Genomic DNA, 26873 nt, shown 5'->3' on the forward strand with positions numbered 1-26873 from the left:
AAATGGAACAGATTCCTGCACATTAATTTTGTATCCTATGACTTTACTGAATTTGTCACTTCTAGTAATTTTTTGTTGTAGGCTTTAGGATTTTCTATATATAGTATCATCACATCTGTAAATAGTGACACTTTTACTTCTTCTTTACCAATTTGGATGCCTTTTGTTTCTTTTTGTTTTTTAATTGGTGTGGTTCTTTTTATATCTTTTATTATTTGTCGAACCTTTCTATTTCTCTGTGGACACTCAATTTTTTCCATTCATTTTAAGGTTTTGTAATTGCTCCTTAGAACATATTTTTAAATGATGGCTGCTTTAAAATCTTTGTCAGATAATTCTAATATCTCTCTCATCTCTGTATTAGAATCTATTGATTGTCTTTCTTCATTCAATTTGAGATCTCCCTGGTTCATGGTATGATGTGTGATTTTCAGTTGAAATCTGGACACTTGGAGCATTATGATATGAGGTTCTGGATCTCATTTAAACCCCATTTAGCTGGATTTTTCTGATGCTGCTATGGCAGAGGATGGGGGGCACTCCTTCTTACTGCCAAGTGGGTATGGAAATTCAGGTTCCCCACTCAGCCTTCGTTGACTCCTGAGGGAAGTTCCTCATTACTTCTGGGTGAGAATGAGCATTCAAGCTCCTCACTAGGGTGTCACTGATACCTCCCCAGCTGGGAGGGGTTGCAATCCCACATCAGTGCTTGCCATGCAGCCTCCACTGACATCATGTTGAGGAGGCAGGCTCATGATTGTTGGCATGTGGCAAAATTCTTGATTGTCTACGAGGCCCCTCCTCTGACCCCACACCAGCAGGGGGAAGGGAGGAAGTGGTGCTTTACCATCCAGTGGAGATGAAAGTCCAGGCTCCATATCTGGTGTTCTCTGACACCACCCTGTTAGAGTGGGAAGGCCGGGACATGTTGTTATAGCCTAGTGAGAGTAGGAGTTTGACTCCTTACTTGCCCTTTGCTTACATGGGTGGGTATTGGATCACCATTTTTTCCTGTGATGTTTGGCTGGAGTAGAATGATTATTGTCTAAGAATTTTCCATTTTACTAAGCTTCCTCTTTCCTTGTCCTTTGGCTAGAGAGGGTAGGCTTTTGTTGGGGCTTGTTTTGTCTACACATGTTAGTGTTTCTGGATTACTAGCTTCTTCAGCAATGAGTGTAGGATGTATGAGGAAAAAATATCCAGTGAACTTACCATCATGTCATTCCTCAAGTCTCCATGTCCCTTGGTTGTCAGTCCTTTTCATTCTATCTTCCAGAGTCTTGTGTGTTTATTTTACATATAATGTCCAAGATTTTTAGTTGTACTTAATGAGAGAAGTAGGGAAAAGCTTATTTACTCCATATTTCTGAAATGGAAGTCCTCTATAATGGACTTTTATTTTTTATTTTTTAAATGTTTTATTTATTTCTAGGAGAGAGAGAGAGAGAGAGACAGCGTGAGCAGGGGAGGGTCAGAGAGAGGGAGTCACAGACTGAAACAGGCTCCAGGCTCTGAGCTGGCAGTCAGCACAGAGCCCGATGCGGGGCTCGAACCCACGAACCGCGAGATCATGACCTAAGCGACAGTGGGACGCTTAACCGACTAAGCCACCCAGGCGCCCCTATAATGGACTTTTAAAAAATAATTTTTGACTCCTGTACTTCAGGATAGTATATAGCTGATGTACTGTCATTTCTTGAATCAGTTTTTCCAGTTGCTTCTAAATATCTATGTTAATATGTTTAAGGGAATCATTATGAGGCTGAAGGGGTCTTTTCTGCATGAGAGGTCTTGGGAAGTTAAAAATCTTTTGGATTTCTTTTAATTCAGTGAGAGGGCCTACCTAATTTTATCTTATTTTTAGGTTACTATCCTAATAGAGTTAGGATCTCTAACATAGGCCTATGTTTATCTTTTCATCAGCCATTCATGCTCCTCTCCAGAACCTTTTCTCAAACAGAAAACCATTTTTAGCAGAATACATGTAAGTTTTACACACACACAGTTTTGATAATGCTAAGAGATAAAGGTGTGTTTATGCTTATGGCATTTGTATGTGTTTTAGATTATAGTTTTTCCCCCTCCTCCACAGACACCATTTTAGGAAAGTCATAATCAGAATGAGAAATGGCCCATACCTTCCTTTAGGGCTGCATGTAAAGGCACTTTCATTTCTGCCCTTCTCCAAAAGATGAAAGGTATAATGAGTACACTGTAAATGATTGAATGAGCTACAAGTCAATTGCTCTGAACTCTGTATTAATCCCACTTTCAATACAGAATGGAAGATGTCCTATGGTTCATTTAACTACCAAGTGGTATAAGCTGTTATTGTGTTATTCTCCAGAATTATAAAGGATTGCAAAACTTAATGTATAAAATACATGCAATAAAATGCTGGGCTGCCAAGCAAAGAAGACACCTTTGGTAATTTAAGAAGAGTAACTTTTAGAATGAACTGCAAACTCGCTCTTCAGTTCAAAATAGAACTGAGATATAGGCTCCCCTCCCTTGCCCCAGATATTTCACTGAACTTCTGAAAGATGCATTTTGAAAAGTTTTTATAGACATTAAAAAACTAAATATAAGCGTTTCCAATTTCTGTTTTAGTTACCTTCCTATATCAGCTCACTAGTGGGACAGGCAGGGAGGGATCTCAGGAAGTGAAGGAGTGAGAAACGTGCTATCCAGTTCCAGTCTCAAGGCTTCTGGGCTCCGAGGATAAAGCCTGGAGGAGTTATGGCAATATGTGCTTCTGAAATTGCGATATCATTGACAGGCTGCATTTCAGAATAATTCAGATAACTCACCAGAAGGTGACCCTCAGATTGACAGTAAGTACACTATAGAAATGACCAGACTTCCAAGCTGTTTCCTTGAAGTTCTAATATTACAGGAAGGGGGAAAACAGTGAGCTATCAAAGCCAACCTAAGCACGATGTTTATAGAAGGAGGGATGATGAGGGAAGACAGTAAGAGCAGATGATCCATGGGACAGTGGATTCCGGGTTTTGGATTTGGTCAGGGAATGCTGGCTGGATGCATCCTCAGCTAGGCCAGTCAGCTGTGATCTAGAGAAGGATGGAGTATTCCTACAATAGCCTCTGATGCTCCTGTTCAACTCACAGAAAGGTAGACTCAAGAATCATCTCACCGTTTGTCTTACAGAATCTGCACTTGGGTCAGAAAATATTCTTTGTCAATTGACTTTTAGTAGCTGCAATTGGTTTAACATTAAGTGTCCTACCTAATGATTAAGAACAGAGCCTTTGATCCACCCAAACAAATCTAATTCAAAACTAGACCCTGTCACTACAAACTTAGGTTTGTTTCCTTGTTAATTCTACAAAGCTCCTTTCCTCATCTTTCAAAGGAGAACTAATGGCATCTCCCTCATAGGCTTGTTGCAGTGATTAAATATGATAACTTGATGAAGTGTTTGGCACTATATTAAAGGATCAATAGTAATCACTGATAATATTTGTCATCATCACAGTATTAATTAACTTAGTTATTTATCTGAAATAAATTTCTTTATAGCTTGTTTAAATTGTGATCGTTATTCAAAAGCAAACTTCAAAGAGACTAACATAGTTTGATCCTTTGTTGACTAACACAGTATTTTATTATGTATGTGAGCACAATGGCAGTTAGCTCTGCCCCTTGACAAACTTCTGGTGAGAACTGGCAAAGCTCCTGGATACATGCTCTCTAGATAAGGCCATGCTAGGAACTGACTCCTGAGCAGAAATGTTTCTGCTGTAGAAATTTCTTGCCGAATCATTAAAGTTTTAGAATATTTCCAACCAACAAAGTACATAAAAGAGGTATTCCCAGTTTTGGACGGAAGACCAAACACAGGTGGGAAATAAGTGATCAGCAAATACAGTTGCTGAAAATGTTTAACAAATTAACCACATACTTTTTTCCCTTTAAATCAGAGAAGAAAGATGTTGTTTGGTTTAAATGGTAACTAAAGTTTGTCATTTACATTTGGAGGATCACACTGTAGCTTGGGAAGACGGCCAGCACCAAGGCTTTTGGCCTCCTCCACTTTCCAGGCTAGACTTGGCTTTGCTGAGTGCAACACTTGAGGATGAAATGCTCCCTGTGGGTCCAACGGCCCCAGGGCTCAACTCTGACCACAATCAGGAGGTTTTCTCAGGCTTTGCCGGACGTTCCTCCACTGCACCTGCTGTCTGGACACCTACTGGCACAGTTTCATTTATCCCAGGAACCTTGATGATTTATCCCAGGCACCTGACCTCTTCTGTCCCTTGGGCCTTGCTTCTCTCCTTGTGCTCATAGTCTGTCTCCGTCCTTCTCTCCAGTGTGGTCAACAACAAGAGCGGTCAGGTTTCCCTACATAATCTGCATTATGCCATGGACAGAACTGCTTAGCAGTGCTTAGAGTACACACTGTAAAGGAATTTGGGGATATGCTAATGAGGAAGCCCATAACCAGAAGCGGAGAAGGTTCACAATCAAATTGCAATAAATCTGCGGAGACTCCTTAAAGAACAAGACACACAGGAAAAGCCTGATTGCTGGAAAAACTGCTTTGCAAATGAGTAGTACGGCTGCTGAATCTTTGAAAAGAGAGCGGTACTTTCAGAGAGACACAACTGTAGGCCCTAACCACATATTAGTCAGCCCAAATGACTGGCCGATGAATGATAGTGCCGCATGTGCAATCTCTCTCAGAAGACTTTCTGGAGGGATTCAGGTTTGAATGCTGATGTGGAAAGTAAATAAAATGTTCCAATTTGCTCTTCTCTCTTCCTCCTCAACCAACTGCCCCTGGCCCATCTCCCAGATTTGTATTCTCCCCTGCTTGCTCTGCCTACATCAACAGCCTTGAACAGCACAGAGTTGCTAAGTGACATACAATTCTATCCCATTTTCATCTTGAAAGACCAAATTAGTATATCAATGAATGTCACGTCTGTTTGATGATGAGTACAATTTATAAGTTAAGATTCTGAGATAAAAAGGAACATAAAAGCTGAATAATTTTGAACAAGTTCATATGGATGGCTTATAGATATCCACCTATATACTCCTTTAGTTGAATTCATTGAAGACTGTGATGTACTATATTATAATATTTGGTGAAACTTAAAGTATAATTTCTTTTCATGAAAATTCACAGGACCATGATCATATGGTAGAGTCTTTCTACTTTTAAAATAACAAAATTTCATTTTTCCTTGTTTAGTCTCAAATCAGTGATCCAGAGGCATATCAGAATAAGACAGTACTTTATATGTTGTAACCAGATTAAATTCTGATCTTCTCAATGTGAAGTTTAGACTTTGTAAAAGAAAAACAAATAACTTTCCTTCCGAGTTCAAGACAGAGTGCTGCTTAACTGTTTCTCTTAACTGATTCTGCGGTGAAAAGAAATAGGAATGTTCCAACTTAACAGTTGGCACATTTTTTTAAAAGCCTCCCTTTTCGAAAGACTTCTTTTTCTATCTTCAGGCCTAGTTCATAAAGCTCTAATGGGCTTTAGGATTCAATGCTAGGTAACATAAAATCATAGACTCTGGGGATGGTAAGGATTTGAACACATTATGTTTCTCAGAAGGTTGTTACTTGCCCAAAGTGCCATGAATGGGAGCTGAATGGTCAAGGATTTGCAGAGTTAGGTTCTGTATTCTTCCTGATTATGGATGAAAAACTAAGGAACAGAGGATGTGGATCTTATATAGGCGGATTATTGAGGTAGACTAAACTAGAAATTCCGTGTGACTTCTTAGGCCCAGATTGAAATTTATTTTGAGAACTGAAGACAAACAAATTGTGCTGGTTTATGGTCAAATTCCACATTAGTTGGAAGTCACCATAATTCCCCACTTGGCCTCACATCCACTACCACCACCTGGCTTCAAAGTTCAAGTCATCTGTTGTTGGGTGCAAGCCACCACAATTACTCTTCTGTATCATTGCAATAAACTACTGACTAGTCTCCTTGATTCTACCCTTGCCCTCCCCCTCCCCCTTCAATCTACTATCATCTCAGCAGCCTAGAGTGGTTTTGATTTTTTTGTTTGAAAAGCATTATGCCATCTGCTTTCTCACTTCATCTTTTGTTACTCTTGTTCATTCTATTTCAGTCCCCCAGCACTCCTTGTATTTCCTTGTATATGCTAGGTACTCTCTAATCTTGGGGTTTTACATTTACTGTTTCCTTTACTTAGAATGTTTTTCACAAGATATTTGCATGGTTTGCATTTCTTTCAGGTTTTTGTTCAAATGCCACTTCAGTGAATCTTGGCCTGACTATTCTAGTGCAGTTGCAATCATTGGCACTTTCATTTTCCTTTCCTGCTTCCCGCAGCCTTGGCTTTCATTACTTACAATAGATTCCATATTTCTTTAGGTAGTTTAGAGCCTACTTCAGAATGCAAACATTGTGATGGTACTGTTTTTTCATGGCTGTATCTCCAATATCTAGAACAATGTCTGACCCACAGGAGATGCCCAGTAAATGTTGGATGAATGCATGAATGAGCAGTGTGATAACAAGACCTCTGGATATTCAAAATGGTACGTTTTCTCAGACTTTTCTGTTTTGTCTTTGTTGTTGTTGTTGTTAAGGACTGAACCTTGTTAAAGGATCCTGCTGTGGCATAGAACTTTCCAACATAAGAAAATTTACGTTTTTTGGACGTAATCTGCTTATTTTTGCAAAGCTAAACCAACATACATATATCTTTCTTGAGTTAGTTACTTGAAAGGAAATATGCTGTAAAGCCAAACCAAAACAAAATCCACTTTCCTAAAACTCTATAAAGAATATATTTTCTTTCTGGTAAATTAGGGAAAAACACAATCGTCTCTTTCTTTCTTCTTCTGGGTTCTTCAAGAAATCTCAAAGAAAAAAATGTAGACAGGAGGTCAGCACTCATGAATCAGACTTCATCTTGATGGGCTTTTTATAGCCCTATAACAAAGTGAAGCTCTGGAAATTGTGTTAGGTAATGGGGATTCTGACAGACCCTTTAAGTACGCGGAACTAGGAGGTGCTGCTATAATTCTGCTGCTCCAGATGAAAATTTCAAGTGTTTTCATTAGGTACAACAGCTGTTTCTATTACAGATAACAGATCTCAGAGGTGGTGATGCTGATATCAACTTCTAGTGGGCTCAGAACACAGTGTAGCTTGTACAATTAGGTTTTTGTAATTATTTTTTTCTGCACACGCAAATTAACTCTGTAGCAGTAAAAGGAAATTACTTACTTGCTATCGGAATTGTCTGAAAGTGATATGATCATCCTTTGTAGAGTCACATTAACCAAATTAAAAGCCCTTGGGAAAAATTTGGCACCCTGTTCCATCTCATTCACATCTTTGTAAAGATCTCTCAGGAGCTTCCATTTAGAAAGCTAGGATCATTACCAGGGCTTTTAATTTGGAAAGATGAGCTGCTCACCAGTGAGTCCTTCTAGACACCTAGTGGTTGAGTAGAGTGGCTTTGCAGTGTTCCAGCCTCAGAGGCCTTGATGTTACTGTCCTCCTGACTCTTGCTTGCAGGTGTTTTCCAGCACAGGACCCAGATCTATAGCTCTGCTGATGGAGCTTGTCTCCAAGACAGATGCTATCATTTCATTCTCCTCATGAATTCACTCCTCCTTTGAGAAATGGAATCTATTCCTCCAACCCTGTGAATCTGCGCTGGCCCATAACTACTTTGACCAGCAGAATATGGTGGAAAGTTCTGGAACTGGCCTTAAAGAAGACTGATGGTTTCCACTTCCTTTCTCTTGATAGATTTCCTCTGGGAACCCAGCTGTAATGCTGTTTAAAGCCTCATTCACATGGACACGCCACATGGGTAGGCACTCCAGTCAGCTGTCATCTCAGCTGACTCGTGTCAAGTGTCAGCCCTATGAGTGAGCCATGTTGTAGTCTAGCACACCTTAGTCTTCAGATGACTCTAGGCCCAGGCACAGAAGCCACCTAACTGAATTACATGAGAGACAGTGAGCAAGAACCATCTCTAGCTGAGTCTGGTCAACTCATAGAATCGTGAGAAGAGATAGTATTGGATTATTGTTAAAAACCACTATATCTGATTGATTTATAACACAGCAATAAGTAACTGCAATAGGAGCAAAGTGGGAAGTCACAGGCTAAACATTCCTTTGAGTGTGGGCATCAAAAACTAGCTTATTGTGAGGTGGAATTGGTGGTATTCTGTAAGATCTACGTAGATATAGACAAATGTCAATTTTTCTTCCACCTTTGTAGCTAGTCCTTGGAATTTCATAACTGGGCTGTTGCTCTATTATCACTTGGATTTGTAAATACAAATATGTAGTGTACAAAGGTTTATATTTTTGGGAAGGATAATGCTATAAACCAGGGTACAGCACACTTTTTCTGTGTAGGGTCAGTTAGTAAATATTTTAGGCTTTGTGAGCTATACAGTGTCTGTAGCAACAACTCAACTTGGCCAAGGCGACATAGACCACATGTAAATGAATGACATGGTTGTGTGCAGTAAATTTTATTTACAAAAATAGGTGACTAGCTGGTTTTGACCTGTGGGCTGCAGTTTTCTAATCTCATGCTAAAAAAGTGATGTCTATAGTGAACAGAGATACTTGATTCTATTGCTTGACTCTCATCAGCATTACATTTGGTTTACCTCCAGCTCCAATTCGTCTAGCCATTTCTTCTGAGTCTCCTTTGTATGGTTCTTTTCCTAAGTTTGAAATGTGCTCTGCAAGGCTCTCTTCTCTTCTTATTCTCTTCTCTTTCTCAGCCATCTCACCTTCTCTAATGATTTCAGTTCGTATCAATTTGCCAACAACTAAAAACTCTCTATTTGGTCTTTTATCCAGAACTCCAGACTCCTGTACTTTCCCTTGGATATCTTGCCAGCACCCTAAGTTCAATGCACTTTTGTGCCAGTTATTAGTTAGCCCATAATCTCTTAACTCCAAACCCACCCTTCTATGATTAGCTCTGTGATGCTGGGAGCTGGAACTCTGCAAACCTCATTTCTATCTTGCCAGTTGTTAGTCTCTGTCAGTAGGAGATGATATAGGGGCATTCTGATGCCAAAGGAGAAAGGAGGGACTTGCTGCTGACTTCCTGTCTGCTTGGGGTTCCTGTGAGCATCTCTAAAGCAAGGCTTCTTTCCTCCAGAAAGTTAAGTTCTTTTCTGTAATAGCAGGTGAATCTAGTTTTTCCAGAAGTTGCACTTCCCTCCCTGCTCCTGCCACCTTCCCCCCCATAAGCACCAGTGAGTTAGTGCCCCCTCCTCAGAAGTCTGGGTCTGAACCCTTCAGGATTCTTCCTCCAAGCTTGGAGATAATAGCGCCAGCTGAGCAGTGCCTTCTAGTGGGAGGTCCAAGTTTTGGTCCAGCAGGATCCTTGCTCCAAATTTCTAAGTGTTAGTAGTTCCAGTCTCTTCTCTTGGATTTCCCAGCCCTAATGGGTGGTACCTGCTCCTTTTAGTTGCTTCTTCTATGCTAACTTATTGTTCTCCTCTGCTTTTTCAGTTACCTAGTTAACAATGTCATACATACCTAGTTAACCATTCTTTATATTAAATTCCCTTTCAAGTATGTAGAATGGTTTCTGCCTCCTGACTGGATTGTGAAAGGGTTTATAGTCTCAGCCCAAAGCTATACTTTTGAAGGGCTTGCTTCCTTAGTAAATGGTACCAGCAAACCTCACCCCACTCCCTGCCCCATGACTCAAGCCCAATGTGTGGCCATCATTCTAACTTCTCCTGTTTTCTAAACTCCCTTATGAAATCGGTGAATAAGGCCTGTAGATTTGGCTTCCTGCACATTCCTTCTATCTGTCAGCTTCTTTTCATCTCCACAGCCACCACCATAGATCAGGCCACTGTCTTAGAACGGACTGCCCCACATTTCTGTAGCTCCCACTGTAGCCCTAGAGAAGTCTCAAAAACATTTTCCAGATAAACACTTTCTGAAACATTCCAAATCCTTAACATAATTTATGAATCTTTCTGTGATTTGACTTCCATTTCTGCACTTCATTTTGAAATATGGGGGCGCCTGGGTGGCTCAGTCGGTTAAGCGTCCGACTTCGGCTCAGGTCATGATCTCACAGTTCGTGGGTTCGAACCCCACGTCCGGCTCTGTGCTAACAGGTAGCTCAGAGCCTGGAGCCTGTTTTGGATTCTGTATCTCCCTCTTCTCTGACCCTCCCCTGCTCACGCTCTCTCTCTCTCTCTCTCTCAGAAATAAAACATTAAACATTTTTTTAAATAAAAATAAAAAAGGAAATATGTTCCTTGCTTCTTTAACATTTTTTTGATAAGTTTTTAAATGTGCCCTGCTTTCTTTGCACTCTTGGTATAAACTCTTCCCTTTCTGCAGAAATCTCCCTTTTCACCTGGATAACTACTACATATACTTGAAATGTTGTATAACTGTCACTTTCTCAGAGATGACTTTTCTGACCTCCCAGACCTGCTCATATTTCCCTATTTGTTTCTATAGATTATTGAATGTCCGCCTTTTAACTATAATATTCAGTAAATTTGTAGCTGTATACTTTTCTTCTTTCCAAGACGGTCAGGCTCATAGTGGCAGGGGCTGTGTTTATATCGTCCAGCATAATATCCTTAACACCAAGTGTTCTTTCTTTCTTTCTTTCTTTTTTTTTTTTTACCAAGTGTTCTTTCTAATGCAGTAGATTGTCAACAGATATTTGCCGCATTCAGTTAATTTCTTTTTTTTTAAATTTTTAATGTTTATTTATTTTTGAGAGACAGGGAGAGACAGAACATGAGCAGGGGAGGAGCAGAGAAAGAGAGAGACACAGACTCTGAAGCAGGCTCCAGGCTCTGAGCTGTCAGCACAGAGCCTGATGTGGGGCTCGAACCCACAAACTATGAGATCATGACCTGAGATGAAGTCGGACGCCTAACCAACTGAGCCATCCAGGTGCCCCCAGTTAATTTCTGTTCTGTGTATTTTACCACAGGACCTCTGAAGTGATTACAGAAGACACCCATTTCCTCAGATGCACTAGAATCCACCGTGGCTGACAATTATCTCTTCAACCAGAGGCTTTGGTTTGCTCTTCTCACATCTCCTGATACCAGGTCTCCCTTTATGGGTTCTTACAGTGATTGGAAGAGACTGAATGGAGAGTAGACTGACCAGAATTGATTACCTTTAATTCAACTGGAGACCTAACATTACTCCCTCCTACATTGTCAGAGAGCTCTGTAGTGTCACACAAATCTTCTGAGTACCTGGTGCTAGGTGCATCCCTGTGCTTGTTTTATTTAACTCTGATAGCAAATGAAGGGGTGTTCCTCTACTTCTCCCATCCAAGTACTAACCAGGCCCGACCCTGCTTAGCTTCTGAGGCCAGATAAGATTGGGTGCATTCAGGGTGGTATGGTTGTAGATTATTCCTCTACATCTTTTTAAAATGATTTTTATTATTTGTTTATTTTGAAGAGAGAGAGAGAGGAGAGAGAGAGAGAGAACCATAAGATCATGATCTGAACCCAAATCAAGAGTCAGCTGCTTAACCAACTGAGCCACCCAGGCACCCTGACTATTCCTGTATTTCTAACAACCAGTATGTTACTCCTCCACTCAAAGCATCAATGTGCTAGTTTTTCTGTAGTTCTCTGAAATGTAGCCTTTATTCCTCAAATGACAAAATGTAGGGGAAAGCTTTGGGAGGTGGACTAAAACATTGGTAAAAGGGCTTTTAAAAATCTATAATAAGCAATAATGGAGAAGGCAGATAATAAAAATAGAATATGAAAATGAGAATAAGAAGACCTATGAAAGCATATGACCACAATCTGCTGGAGAAGCAGACCTGAGGAAACGGACTTAATAAATCCATTTTGATTCTGGTTCTACTTCCAGAGAGATAGCTGTATTTATTAAAACAAACAAACAAACAAACAAAAACCCAACAGACAATAAAACAACCTGAAGAGCTTTCTTTTCTTTGTATCTTCTAAACAGATTTGACCCAAGATGGACATTTTCTCTCAGAATAATATATCTTTTTCCTTCAGCTCAAAGTTTTACCTTTTGGATTGTATTCCACACACGTTCTTTATCGTTTCTTCTTCCTTCAAGGGTGTCCATAGCATCTGCCATTAGTGACTGCAGCTGTGGTACCAAGATAAAAATTATCAGCGTGGAATTCACACAGAAATAACTTCTCTAAATACACAGATTAAAACCTAATTAAAAAATCATTTGTACGCTGATGATTTTATTACTCATCTTTCCGACAATGAACACTGCCACCTCATCTTTGCTTCAGTCATTACCAAGTATTATTGCACATATAAAATATTGTAACAATGAAAAGATTCTTCTTGGAAATTTGTAGGAAACATATAGGTTTTAATGTAGTAAGTGTTGCTGTTTTGTAAAAACAGATTTGGGTTGTAAAGAATGAAGGCGGTAGTTAATTCTCTCAGGAAATGGCATGTAGTACATGAGCGCATTTTAGTATTTTCTCCTGAGGCTAATGTATCATAATTCTAGGCCTCATGCAGAAGCTCACCCAAGGACAATACTAAAATTGTTGTGTTTTATTGCATTTTAAAGGATCTAGCTCATTTACATTCATTTACTATCCTTTTATTTCCTAAAATTTCAAAATAACAAGTTGCCTTTTTGAAAGGCAAGTTTAAAAAATTCCACCCTTTGCCCCAAACTGCCCTGTTCCAATCTGAAAGAATCCGATCTACATGCTGTGTTTGTGGTTGTAAGGTAATGAAGCTGCATCAAGCCATGTGATTTTCAAAGCTAGAAAAGAAAATTCTCTAAAAAAGAACAAATGCCAGTTCAGTTCACTGTGGCATCAAAGAGTATGAACCCTTAGATAATCTCTCTGTACTTTAGATATTGCAGAGCTGAAGCAGGAGGGCAGAGAGTTGAGTCACTCAAAACTCTTCTACTGAAGCAGTCACTGTTTATATAGCACCATAAAAGATATTACTAGGATTTATTTTCTAAGTTAACCTATGCTTGGAAGTTGGAAAGTAAAATCTATTACTTAAGGTGATGAAATCTTGCAGATGCATGATTTTTAAATATTTGGCCTGCACATATACATCCATATATATTACATTTTTTTCTAGTAGGCATGTAAATTATGAAAATATCCCATGAAATCCTATTTTCCAAGGTTTCAGATAGTGGGATATTACACTAACATGTGAGTAAGAAGTGTCAATAATGCTAGTTTGATGCTGTTTGTACATATTTGGAAATATAAGTATTCCCAGAGGGGGAAAAAAAAAGCTGCAGATAGGTGGTTAAGAAGACCTAAGTGCAGAAAACTCCCATGTATTTTTCATTTAAATCTTGAATGTGCTTTTTAGGAAGACAGGATCAACACTGTGCCAGCTTCTTAAATTAACATTTTCTTTGCTTCCTCTTATCTCAGAGGAGCATTAATCATCTAAAATTGGCTATAATATGCACTTTGAAAACTCCATACTTACTGCACTCCTGAATGCCTTATGAATGGAAGGATAAACACTTAGCCTTTTAGAAGGCGCTCCGCTGCGCACAACCATAACGGTTTACAAAGTATTATTGCTGGTTCTGACTTAGTAATTCCTTGATTAATAGACTCCCCCCCACCATAGATTTAATACTTTAGTACGCACAGTTTTATTATTTGGCTAGTCAGACCATTTTATATACTTACTTTGCATATCAGTATTTATTTAATACGCTTTTATAGGGTCAGATGAACATTATAAATGTTGGCAGTTCACTTCTTGTTGGATTAATTTGTTACAACTTTAAAAGCTCAAAGAGGGAGGGTTGCTTTAGTTATCTGAAAATTACAGGTGATTGGTTTGGGCTGTTCTCATCCTTGCTATGTGAATTCAATTCAGGTCTATAATTAGTTTTAGCTACCTTCAATTAAAGCCTTAAAGTAAAGAGCCCTCCCTTACAACACATTAGAATTTCCATATACAGTGATTTTTACCTTTCCTCGAATGGCCCTCACAATGGTTAGTAATAGTTTTACAAGCAAGGAGCTATCATTTCTAATATTAATTATGGTTATAACAGACACATCTGTTTGAAGATTGTTTCTATGAGATATTCTATCAACTGATTTTTGACCGGCTCTGTGTTTTCTGAGTTAATCAGTCAATTCAATTAAAAAAAAAAAAGTCATTTGACTAACTACATTTTTCTCTGTAATGAAACAACTGTTTTATTTAAATGTGCCTTTGTGTGTGTGTGTGTGTGTTGGCATTGCCAACATGTATATGATGCTAGAAGTGAATAAGAAAATGATAAAGACTATTTCACATGGTTGTTTTTTATATAGTAATTACTCTTGTCTTCTTGCTTTCAAGAAAATTATATGCTAACGTATCTTGGAGTTTAAGAAATAATTTATCGAAATTATATTTTATTTAAAGCAAAAAGCCTGATCCACAATATGAAAATCAGCCCTTTTCCATGCTTTTATACATCACAAAGTTCTATTACTATAAAAATGGAGGCTAGTCGACATGAGCAAATAAAAGACAGAAACACACCTTTCTACATTTTTCAGTTTTTTTATTAAAATGCCTCAGGAGGGTTGGGCAGTTTGCCCTCAGACTACATTGATTCTCACAATTTTGTTTTTCAGAACGTATTATTCTTCTGATGGCCGGGGGCCTGTGAAAGCCTTAAACAAAGAAAAACACTTACCAATTCTGCCTCCTGCTGACTGATGTCCTGTAGATAGGGAATGGTTGCCAGCTCCGCCATTGCTTGATTGATCACCTGGGCCTGCTCCTTCACTCTCTGCAGCCGGCTCAGGAGGCTGGCATACTGCAGCTTCTCCATCACACCCAAGCACCCGTGGAAACTCCCCTGGGGTCCCAGGAAAAGGAGATGTTTTAGAACAAAATCACAGAAATAGACTGCTCCCTAGAGATTGAAGTCAGGGATGATTATGGTTACATCCTTGGAAGCCATGGGTATCTGATGCAAATAAATGTTTCTTTCCATTATTTTAGAGAACTTCCTGTACCCTTCCTTCAAAGAGATAAATGTATATAAAAGGGAATGCTTTATGAAGACTGTTGTGAAGGATGTGCAGGTGGCCCTGTAGAAGGAACCTGGGCTTGAGGGGAAAAGAGAGTACTGAAATTGAACATGTGTTCCACTCTCCCAGTGGGGATCCAACAAAGTTGTGTTCGTTGAGAGAGGGTGACTTTATCTATGTCACCAAGGCATCATAGGAACTAAGAGTTGCCTACTGTCTTGTGTATATAAAAGAAAACTTTTTATGCAAGTTGAATCCTGAAAAATATTATGCACATTAAATTTTGTCTACCCTAATGGCTTACATTAAATCTGCTTTTACCTTTAGTTCTCACTGGATGGCCTTGGACTCTGGTTCCCCTCCTTGCGGTGTTATAGCACTTGATTCTGGCTCCTTGGACCATCCCAACAACTGACACAATCCAGCCTGAAATAGGCTATGTACACATTTGTAAGGGCCACCCCCTCTCCCATGAATCTATTGGTATTTTGGGCTTTATTAAAATGGGGCACACTTTTAACAAGGTGTGCCAGTTAGCCATAAAAGAGGAGACATGTCCGTCTCTAAGAATTCTAATACAAATTGTAATGCTGATAGGAGAAATAAAATTTATCATAATATTTTTCTTTGTGTTTAGGAGAAAAGGCACAGAAGGGATATCTAAGGGTTAATAGAAAAGCTTTGAGTTTATGCTGTGTTTGGAGGGTGATAAGATGTATGAAGTCACAGGAAGATATAGTTTGGCAACTGCATTCCTCATCCTGGTGCTCAGAAGAGGAAGTCTGAGTGACCGGTGTTCCTTTATATAAGGCTCCTCCTTGACCACTTGTACTGGAGTCACAAGGTTTTGTAAAGTACACAGAGTACTAGGCCTTAGATGGTGAATCACAATCTCTTGATATGTGGCCCTAGAAATATGATTTTAGCTAGGTGTCCCCAACCCCATATTCAAATATCTCAAATGGAAGTTGAACAAACCACCATTTTAAAGCCTAATATCTGAACAAAGACTGTTTTAGTTTATGTGTGTTTATAGAACAGATTTTTCTCTCCAGACATTAGAGAAGACAGACATGATTTTTTCTTCTTAAAATAGAATCTCTTCTAAAGAGAAAAAAATTATTAGAAACTAGCATTACTACAGAGCATCTGAATTTTAATGTGAGTTTGGAAAGCAGTTCTTTCTGAAATGTCATACTCGTATTTTGATGGACACTGACCTCTAGAAGTTGGCACTCTTCTAGAATCTTGGTCATATAGGAAGGTTGAGCAGCATTACATTGTATTTGCTGTGTGCCTCCCTAACACTTATCTATGCCATTTGACTAATGCCCTTCTAGCTCTGCTAATTTGGTTTTCCTGATTAATCATTTATCTGGAAACCTGTAAGCCTATAGGAGTGATGATTGCAAATTGTGGATTTGGGATCCCTTCTCTGACTTGACAAAACAGCTAGCCTACCCATTTAGTTTAAACATGGAGCTAAACAATGGGATACTGTCAAATAGAGGAAAGCAAGTTGCAGGAGAAACTGTTTTCTTTCTGAAGAAAAATTGCTTTCTTTGTTCTTCTTTAAAATAAACAATGGGGCTCATTGTAGGAAAGTGGTGTAGTGACTCAACTCCAAAGAGCAGAAACAACGGCAGTCTGCTCGGGAACATAATCTATCAGTGTAATTTTCCAAAACATCAGGAAAATAAAAATAGTGGAAGGCAATGGTGCTTTGTTAGCTTGATTGTTGGATGCATAACAAAACAGGAAGCGCTCCATAAAAATCAGATTCTAAGCACAGAGCATAGTTGACTGCTAATCGTTACCTATCCTCCCCCATCACCCTAAGCCAATGCAATCTGGTTATCAGGAGACTATAGATTAATATTTTACCTATACAAGATGCGGGTTTTTGAGAGACATAGTGAAAAAGTAATACAAATTGATATCTAATGCTAGGAGGAATGTTTTAATGCTGTTTCTCTAAGAAAATAAAATAATGAATCATGAAGGAGTTAGGTTAAACATTTAGTGTTACCAAAGGCTACATCTAAAGGGGAGTAACCCTCCCAATAAGACTTCAGGAGTCATCAAAAGTGTTCTTAGCTGCTGGAAAGAGTGTAATAAAGTGGCCAAGACTGAAGCTAAAACCTCACACGAGTACAATGAAGATTAGGTAAATAGCAAGCTCAAATGTAGGCTTCAGTCAGAGAATTGCCTAGATTTAATAGCAGGTATGGTTAAAGGTTTGGCAAGTAAGTGGCACTATATAATACCACTAGAAAGCAGAGCCCAAGTAAATATATTTCCATTTGACATACATATAGAAACATTAATTGCAAAAAAAGGGGTAGAAAATGCATATCACTGTTAATTTCAAATGTGTTTATGTAAACATTTTTTATGCTTCACTTGGAGGAAATTAAAAGTAAAATTAATGAGGTATTAAAAACATGGTTAGGTCATTTTTTGGCAAGTCAGGATGTGAAGAAGGCTTCATGCATGGTGAGAGATTTTATTATTTTAACTCTTTAACATTTAGCTCAGGAAGCATAGTACATAAGGTTTGAAACTGACAGCAGCCAATAAAGTTAATGAATGGAAAAGCACAGTGGCATCCAGTAGCATGTGAAATAATTAGGACAAGGATCCAGAGAAGGAAAAATACCATTCGAGAAAAGCTACTGGTTGAATGGGGTTGATGTTCAGTGGGATTAAGAATCACTGGGTAGAAAGGTGGTAGAATAGATTATAACTCTTACAGTACCGGAATCATTCTTGTTTGGCCATGTGTTATTGTTGTATGCCTAGTAAAGGAATATATAAAAATAAGGAAACTGGGGGTCAGAGTATAAGGAGGATCATTGCCTGACACATAGAAAACCAGGTATGTCCTTGCCTCCTTCTACCATCTCCTGGCAAGAGATGAAAATTCATGTTCCCTAGGAAGCCCTACTGTGGTTAGTAGATCTACTCCACGGCTGGAGATGACCACTCTAATCCTGACTTTTTGAGTAGATCTGAGCACATTAGTGATCTAATTAGAAAAAAATTAGAAATCCACAGGACACTCACACAATCTTCATTTTAGAACATATAATTTTGAAGTATACAGCTTGCCCAAAGAGAAACAAAGATCTATCAAGTAGTCCTTTAGTCAAAACAAACTAAAACCAATACAAAATTGTGAACAATCCTGAAATTTGTAATGGTTTACAAAGTGCTTCAACATGGATCATATACTTTTGGTCTCAACAACTCTGTGAGGTGGGCCTGGCAGATATCAGCTTATTTAGTAAGAGAGGAAAAAATAGCTCAGAGGTGAAACGACTTGCCCTAGGGTTACACAGAGCATAGCCTTGGACAAAAATCTTCCTCTATAGGTGTCACAAGCAAGGGTAACAACTAATATGAACAATGCAATTCATTCAAGTGGACAGCATTTGATATGTGACAAGAAAAAAGAACACACTTCAGGGAATCTTAAAAAACACAGTTGAGTGTTTCTTGGGTCACAGTTAATGGCACAATGTAGGAATAATTTCTACTTACCAACTTATTACTTGCTTCATTAAGCTAGGTTACCTTTGCAGCCAATTTTATTCAGTCCTGCTTTATGAAGCTGTGGTTGGGCATATAATAAAAAGCCTAGAGGCCAATATTTAGATATACTTGTGGTTCCTGGGTACCTTCTGGGTACTTGCTTCAATTCTATTGCATCTGTCCTTGAGATAATCTTCGAAAAACTATTTTGGAAGATTCTATTTCCCATGGAAGCTAACACAGAAATGTTGATAAAATGCCTTGCAGGTAGCAAAGTTGTACTGATTCATTTTAAAGAAGGCTGAGTTATTAATTCGATGCTAAGAATCTTAGTTGTGGTTTTCAAATCTCCTTTATGGACACATAAAGATACATGCATATACCAATTTCTAATTGGCTAGAATGCCCTCTGAAAGGTGAGAGAAAAATGAGCGAAGAACATTTAAAAAGTGCATGATGTCTAGATAGGCCCAACCTGCATACCCAACACACTGTGAGATATGAACTGGTAAGAGGTGATGTGACCAGTGTCCTGACATCACCAGTGTCAGGCCATAAGGGATGACCAGTGTTGCCCCAAAGAGCCAGGGCATCGAGAGATCACTTACACAACTCTCAGCTCTGCTAGGCTAACCATGAAGTGGAGACATGAAATAATGCTGTATGGTGATGGTTCTTGTTAGTGAAGATTCCACTACTTGAAAGGCTCTAGTGATGACAAGGATGATGTATGTGGGTCTCTAAGTGAGGTTGGTGATGTTGTGTGTGTGTGTGGCTGGAGAAGGTTATGATAGAAGATAAATTGGAGAATAGGACTTAAGATTTGTGGTAGAGCCAATGAGATTGCTATAAACTGAAAGTTTGTATCCACCTATCCAAGTTCATATATTGAAGTCCTAACCCTCAGTGTGATGGTATAGTGATTAGACAAAGTCATTAGGGTAGAGGTCTCGTGATAGGATTAATGCTCTCATATAAAGAGACACCAGAGAGCTTCTCTCAGCCATGTGAGGACACAGAGAGAAGGTGGCCGAGTGCAAGCCAGGAAGAGAGTCTTCAGAACCTGACCATGCTGGCACCCTGATCTTGGATTTCTAACATCTAGAACTGTGAGAAAATGGAGATGGATTTCTTCTTCTTTTTTAACTTTTAAATGTTTATTTTTGAAAGAGTGAGAAATAGAGCATGGGTGGGGGAGCGGCAGAGAGAGAGGGAGACACAGAATCTGAAATAGGCTCCAGGCTTTGAGCTGTCAGTACAGAGCCTGCCCGCAGGGCTCAAACACAAAGACTAGGGGGTCATGACCTGAGCCGAAGTTGGAGCTTAACCGACTGAGCCACCCAGGCACCCCTGGATTTCTTCTTAATAGAAATATAGAAGAAAGAATTGAGTGGAACACAGTTGTGGGGAGCGGGGAGCTACGTGGTAGGAAAATCAGTAAAAATGTGCCTTTGTATTTGTAATGCATAGAATTACAAGTCATGCAAATAGATTAGGGGTTTTATAGCTTTTTAAAAATGCTGAATAATGTTATTGAGCAGATAAACTGCTGAACAGATGTTAAGTAGCTGTTTGTGATGACCCCCTTGGTTCCCCTCATAAGGTAAGAACATCAAATCAATGATGTAATACAAAAGCCAACAAAAGAAAATTCTTCAAAATTTCCAGCTTCCAGGCTTTTTGAAAAATATTTTAAAAAGGAGAAATCTGTAGCCTTTACAGCCAGTTAATGGGAAGTTCCCTTTATGAACTTTCAGCATAATGGCTTACATTTTATAAAACAGTATAGCATAATTCAGGTCTTATTTTGGGCTTTTTAACACTGAAAAGTAGAAAGGGCATATTTTCCCTGGATCAGAAAAGTTACCTTAGGGGTGTACAAAGATCGATTGCCAATTCTTAGGGTAGCATCCAATTTACAAGTGTGGTGCAGAGGCACTAGCTTGAAAATTCCAAATTCTTGTGTATGTGACAAAATAGTTATGTATAATAGCCCAATGGAAGAAATAGGGAAACACTGTGTTTACTAAAATTTTGTTACTGATTTGAAGTGACAAATGTACTGCAAACTTGAATTAGATATCAGGAAGGCACAAAGAGAAACCTCTTTAAAGAGACACTAGCCTAATAACTGCTGGGAATTGCAAAGTGTAGCATTGCAATATGTTTTAAAATATATAACCCTCCCCCCAAATTATTAGCTAAACTTTGCTTCTAAAAGTCCTCCAATATTTGCACCATAAACATTCCATACTTTCCGAATTGTCTAAAATTTGTGCTTTGGACAAATATAAGACACTCATATACCTACATTCAATTGGGTGCTTCTAATAAAATCCAATATTGGCAAGATCCACTTTCCCATTGTCTCCATGTGCCTCACTGTGTCTTCTTTGGTCAGCAGACCGAAGGGCATTTTATTTTCTAAAAATTGTAACAATAAACTTTTATACTATTTTTTCCAGACTTCCATTTCAAAAATGCTTTCTTTAACAAGGTATACACAGATATCTCAACGTTGATATGAAATCTTGACTGTAGAAACTGGTATCTTCCCTAGACCGCATGCATAACAATGAAAGATCCATGAGGAGAAAGGCAGAGGAGACATTGCCCTTTAGAGACTATCATTTATTCATTGTGTTGTGTTTCCTGATTGAGAGATCTAAGAAACAGCCTATAACAATTCATCTCTCTCAGCAGAGTGTTTTTCCTGACTTGTAAAAACATGTTGTCATAAATGTGTCTGATTCTTGTCTTGTTCCTCCCAGGTATTATTCAAGTGTGCAGATCCCATTGACTTTGAATGTATCTTGAAGTTGAGATAAGCCTTGGAGGATAGAGTGCCAGGCAAAACACAAATCCTTAATTATGTGGGTAGAGCTGAAGGAATAAATTCAACCTGGTCATGTATTCTGCCCACAAATCTGACACTTCAACTCCATGTGAATATTTTCTTGAATTTGGAAAGTTTCAACTAGAATTACTGAATACCATTTAACTGTAATACTCTTCCGGGGATGTAAGCTCTCGGTTAATTACATAAGAAAAGAGTGGAACAAAAATCAGTACAATATCAGATAATCCAAGTGATTTAAGGTTGTCATTGGCTGTATTTTTTTACTTTGCAAAATGGTTTTGTTGGATACTTTTCTTCTACATTTGCTAATTGATAAGAACAAAAGCTTGTATTCTCTCAGTGCTTTGTGTTTAGGCACTGGTGGACAGTGCTCAGTGCTGTAAGGGTGACATGGTTGGAGTGAGGGAGGCAGACATTGATTGGCCTCCACGGCTACTGAATCCCATGTATTGTTAACAGGCCCACAAGGAAGATTGGAAGAAGTTAATAATAGCCTAAGAAAAATTTTTTGGGGTCTCACCCTACTGTATGCCGGGCCTTGTGATGAATAAGACTTACTGAAGAATGCACAATTCCTGCCTTATAACAGCATTGAAGGATACTAATAAGTCCATGTGATTTACCTGTAAATGTAGGCAGCTTCCTACTTGATAGTTTTTCCAAAAATTTTCCATCTTCTTTGTTTTTGAACCCAAGAGTCAAGAGGTATTGTTGGGGAGGAAAAGATGACCAATCAACTGTCTGAGGCAACATGTGGAGTCCTTGAAGATCTGAAATACAATAGGAAATGAACTAAAGACTTGGGTAACATAGGGTATTTCTTCCCCTAAATTTCAGGAATTGTACTTGGAAGACATCATAAATACAAATATTAAAGGCACAAAGTGAAAGCATATGCATCAAAATGTCAAATAGATGTTATATCAAAATTTCATCATGATATGTATTTCATTATTTTTGCTTTTTAAAAAATATAAACATATATAGAGCATAGTAGTAAAATATGGTTAGATTACATGGCTCTGTTTCCAAAAATAATAGAAAGTTCAGGATCAGCTTGCAAGGCTCAATATTTTCTGTGTATTCTTTTCAACAGAATTTGATTTTTCTGTTCATAGTTCATAGTTCATAGTTAAAGAAATAATGTTATCTCGAAGGAAAAGGAAAATTTACCAAGTGAGAATTAAAATATAAAGCTAATTAATTTAGTTACCATCCCTCCTGTAGTTGCAGAAAATTTGAAATGACAAATGTACTGACTTCTGTAATTAGACTTGGAAATATTTCAGGTGTCATGAAGATATCCTTAATGACCATGATAACTAATATTTACTGAGTACCTATTTTCTACCTTCCCTTGTTCTAAGTACTTTGTGTGCATTGTCTTTTTAAATCCTCATGATAACTTCACAAAATTGGTGCTCTTGTCCCCATTTTATGAACAGGAAATTGAGGGACACAGATGGGATGTGACTTATACAAGAACACAGCCTGTATTTGGACTAAGTGGGATTCATACTTGGCAGTCTGATTGAAGAGAGCACCGACCTAACTCCTGCACTCTGCTTTAGGCTTGCTTGGCTCTGAATTACTTTTGAGATAGGGACAAATGTCAGCCATGGGGTCTTGGTGGCCAGATTCACTTAAATCATTTCCATTCTGAGTGATAATGCTTTGGTTAATTGTAATAGACGTCACAAATGAAGGATGATGAATGGAGGGTTTAATGAGCTCTCTCGACTTAATACTGCCAGTAAGGGAAAATGATGGAATTCCAAATATCCTTCAGTTATGATTTAGTTAAAGGTCAATTTTTAATGTGGAATCAGAACTCAGATGGTAATGATTCAAATACAGCCTTCATTATTTATCTGTAATATGCCTTTAAAAAATAATAGATACAGAAAATCATAAGTGTGCTTATACCCTTTCTGGTATATGCCATTGCTGTTTTTAGCTGCAGAACCCTTTGTTCAAACTAAAATTTACTGAGAAGCCCAGTATATATACATTTTAAAAATATAATTTATTGTCAAGTTGGCTAACATACAGTATATACAGTGTGCTCTTGATTTTGGGGGTACATGCCCATGATTCATCGCTTACATACAACACCCAGTGCTCATCCCTACAAGTGCCCTCCTCAATGCCCATCACCTTTCTTCCACTTCCCCGATCAACCCTCAGTTTGTTCTCTGTATTTAACAGTCTCTTACGGTTTGCCTCCCTTCCTCTCTGTTTGTAACTATTTTTTCCCCTTTCCTTCCCCCATGGTTTTCCATTAAGTTTCTCAAGTTCCACATATGAGTGAAAACATATGATACGTGTTTTTCTCTGAATGACTTATTTCACTTAGCATAATACCCTCCAGTTCCAGCCACATTGCTACAAATGGCAGGATTTCATTCTTTCTCATTGCCAAGTAGTATTCTATTGTATATATAAACTGTATCTTCTTTATCCATTCACCAGTTGATGGACATTTAGGCTCTTTCCGTAATTTGGCTATTGTTGAAAGTGTTGCTATAAACATTGGGGTTCATGTGCCCCTATGAATCAGCACTCCTGTATCCTTTGAGGATATATCTAATATTTAAAGTTGATAAAAGTAGAGCTATTCTCTTTGGAGCCGGGAACACCAACTACCCACCCTGATGACTGCACCCCATTCTATACCCCACATGCAATAGCCACCTTAAACCCTTCCACAGAACAATTTTTCAAAGTTCTTTGACACATTTTATCAGAAAGTTAACATGTATGCTTATTATTGAAAAAATAAAAATATCACAAAATATCTTTTAAACACAAACACAGAACCTAATAGACCTAATAAACACAGAACCTAATAAACACAGACTAATAGACCTGCTTTAGTCTTTCTTTGGTGACTCAAGATCAGGTAATCCCTTGATGTTACTGAAAGCCAACCTTTTTCTGGCACTTCTGTGCCACATACTTTTTCAGGACTATCCTTTTCACTCAACAACCATGCAGTCGGGCCCATTATTACGCCCACCTTGCAGGCGTAATAACTGAATAGTAATAACTGAAGCTTCAAGAAGAGGATGCAGACTTGCCTAAGATCATACAGGGAGCAAATGGAGCCACCAGAATTGAAAGTCAAGCAGCTGGACATCAAAACTTAACTCTTAAAACTATCCCCATGACAATTGAGTCATGACAATAATCATTATTCTGAGAATCAATGGGAAACGTGTTACAGAAGCATGGCAATGCCAATAAATAGATGGTTTTAACAGACGTGATTCTAGATAAAACATTTCCTACTCTATCTAGAAAAGTGCACAGCAAGCACAGAGTTCTCAGAACTAATAGAGTAACTTTTAGGTGCTTTAACATGCAGATTCAACATGCCTCTTTAGTTGGTGTTTGAATTACAAACTGCTTCTTTTGTAAAGGTTGTCTCGTTTCTCTAAACAAGGTAAAAATTGTGATTTCTGCATTTAAATTTCAAAGTTGCAGGAAGTTTCCTTGCTTTTGAAATCTGCTGCAGATAACCACAGACACATCTTCTGCTTCTAGCCTAATATTGTCTAGTTCTATACAGTAAAGGAAGAGTTCACCAGTGGCCAAGAACCTGATCACGTGGAAAGGCAACTAAGTAAAAATAAAAAGGACACTAACTCACCCTCCTGATATATGATCATCACATTTATTTATTTTTTTAATTTTTTAACATTTATTTACTTTTGAGAGATAGAGAAACAGAGCACATGTCGGGGAGGAAAAGAGAGAGAGGCACAGAATCCAAAGCAGGCTCTAGACTCCCAGCTGTTAGCACTGAGCCTGATGTGGGGCTCGAACTCATGAACCTTGAGATGATAACCTGAGCCAAAGTCAGACAACTGACTACGCCACCCAGGTGCCCCTCACATTTATTTTGATTGTGGTCTTCCTTTAGCACTCTGTAAGATGCCAGAATTTATAAACTGTCAGCATTTTCAGGAATTGGCATACCTTGGAGATCAAAGCCAGAAGGTATGTGATCCCTGGCTATAGTTTGCTCTTTAACTTGGTTTTGCTTCCTGACTTACAAGGCCTGGGGGCCATCAGGCCATGCTGGGGATGATGTTGGAGGCTGTTCTATGGAAACACCCTTGTCTTCTTGGGTACCTTTGGAGGGCTAGAGGCCCCTTGAATAGATGTGGAGAGGCTTCATGGCTGCTCTGACTTCCACACAAACCCAGAATGTATTTAGACATAGAAGCTTCTGGATCCCAGGGCTGAAACCTCTTGTCAACACCTGCTTCCAGCTCAGAGGGAGTTCCTGGCAGGACACCTTTAAAGCCTTAAGGCCTACACTGAAATGATAGGAGGTTCCAGAGTGCCAAAGTTCAGAAGTGATTAGGGCATGCTGTGCATGGGCTGGTGTTGGTAGTAGGTCTGCAAGAGGCATCTTGAGATTTGTCATTTTCTGGTGCAGCTCTATTGCCAGAAGCAGCCAGATGTTTGAGGGCTCGATTACGTAAATAAATGGAGACGTTGAGAGGTCAGCCTCTACTTGCTCTTAAACATTTGGTGGATAAAGAGGAGACTGGCACTAATAGTGGCAGTGATTAGATTGACTAGTGAAACTAATGTTAGCACTATAGCTAATTTATTACAAAATATGCTTGAAAAAATAAAAGCATTTTTTGTTCCTTTTGCTCCTCTGTTTCATCTTGTGTGTTCAATCTATTATGAACTTCTAGTCAAAGTTTTAAACCATGAGAAGCCCCTACATTCATACTGTTAAATTTAGAAAAAAATTTTTTCCAAGTATCATTCTTATTCCATTTGTATGCAGAGTAAATTGCAGTTGTATGAACATTTAGCCTAGCAGGTGGTCTATGACCCAAAATGACGACATACTTACCAGATGTTGAATCTCATGTAACATTAATTTGAGTGCTAATTGTTCTCAATTTTATGCTCATAAACCTCTACCTACGTCCGAAAAGCCCTGTGCCCCTGATGGATATGAAAGTTAACCAGATTGTATTGTTCTTTGGTAGAAAGTTGAACCGATTAAAAATGTTCTCTTTGCTTCTGTCATGTCAGAAGAAAACTTAGGAGAAATAAATCCCTTAATGCATTCTTTTACAATTTGCCACAACAAGCAATGAAATTTAGATGACTATGACCAAATTTATTCCTAAAAACTCAGTTTTTCAGGTATGATGCGGTTCCAAATTTTTACCATTAGGAAAGTGGATGCTTTAAAAAAGAATATCAAAGATAGATTATGCAGATTAAGTTTCTTACAAAAACATAATCTTTCAATTCTGTTTGAAAGATACCTAACCTCGGAAAAAGAGGATACAGTTTACCCTTTACCAAGAACCTTTTATTGTACCACAGAAGGCTGGAACTGACCAGTTTACAGGTCTTCACGTTATTCATGCAGTTTGACTTTCTGGTTTGACCTTC

At 38.6% G+C, this 26873-nt stretch overlaps 1 protein-coding gene across 2 annotated transcripts in view; it reads right to left on the reverse strand.

Moving 5' to 3' along the window:
• SPATA16 (spermatogenesis associated 16) overlaps positions 1 to 26873 on the reverse strand; it is a 223871-nt gene that overhangs the window by 17246 nt on the left and 179752 nt on the right. For both annotated transcript variants that reach the window (XM_077763683.1, XM_077763682.1), the window contains exons 7-10: positions 22064 to 22210; positions 20892 to 21004; positions 14707 to 14871; positions 12055 to 12138 (exon numbers count right to left, since the gene is read on the reverse strand). In XM_077763683.1, coding sequence (XP_077619809.1) covers positions 12055 to 12138; positions 14707 to 14871; positions 20892 to 21004; positions 22064 to 22210 — 509 coding nt within the window. The remainder of the gene's footprint in view (positions 1 to 12054; positions 12139 to 14706; positions 14872 to 20891; positions 21005 to 22063; positions 22211 to 26873) is intronic.

The sequence above is a fragment of the Crocuta crocuta genome, unplaced genomic scaffold (assembly GCF_008692635.1).
Source record: "Crocuta crocuta isolate KB4526 unplaced genomic scaffold, BGI_CrCroc_1.0 scaffold433, whole genome shotgun sequence".
Taxonomy (NCBI): Eukaryota; Metazoa; Chordata; class Mammalia; order Carnivora; family Hyaenidae; genus Crocuta; species Crocuta crocuta.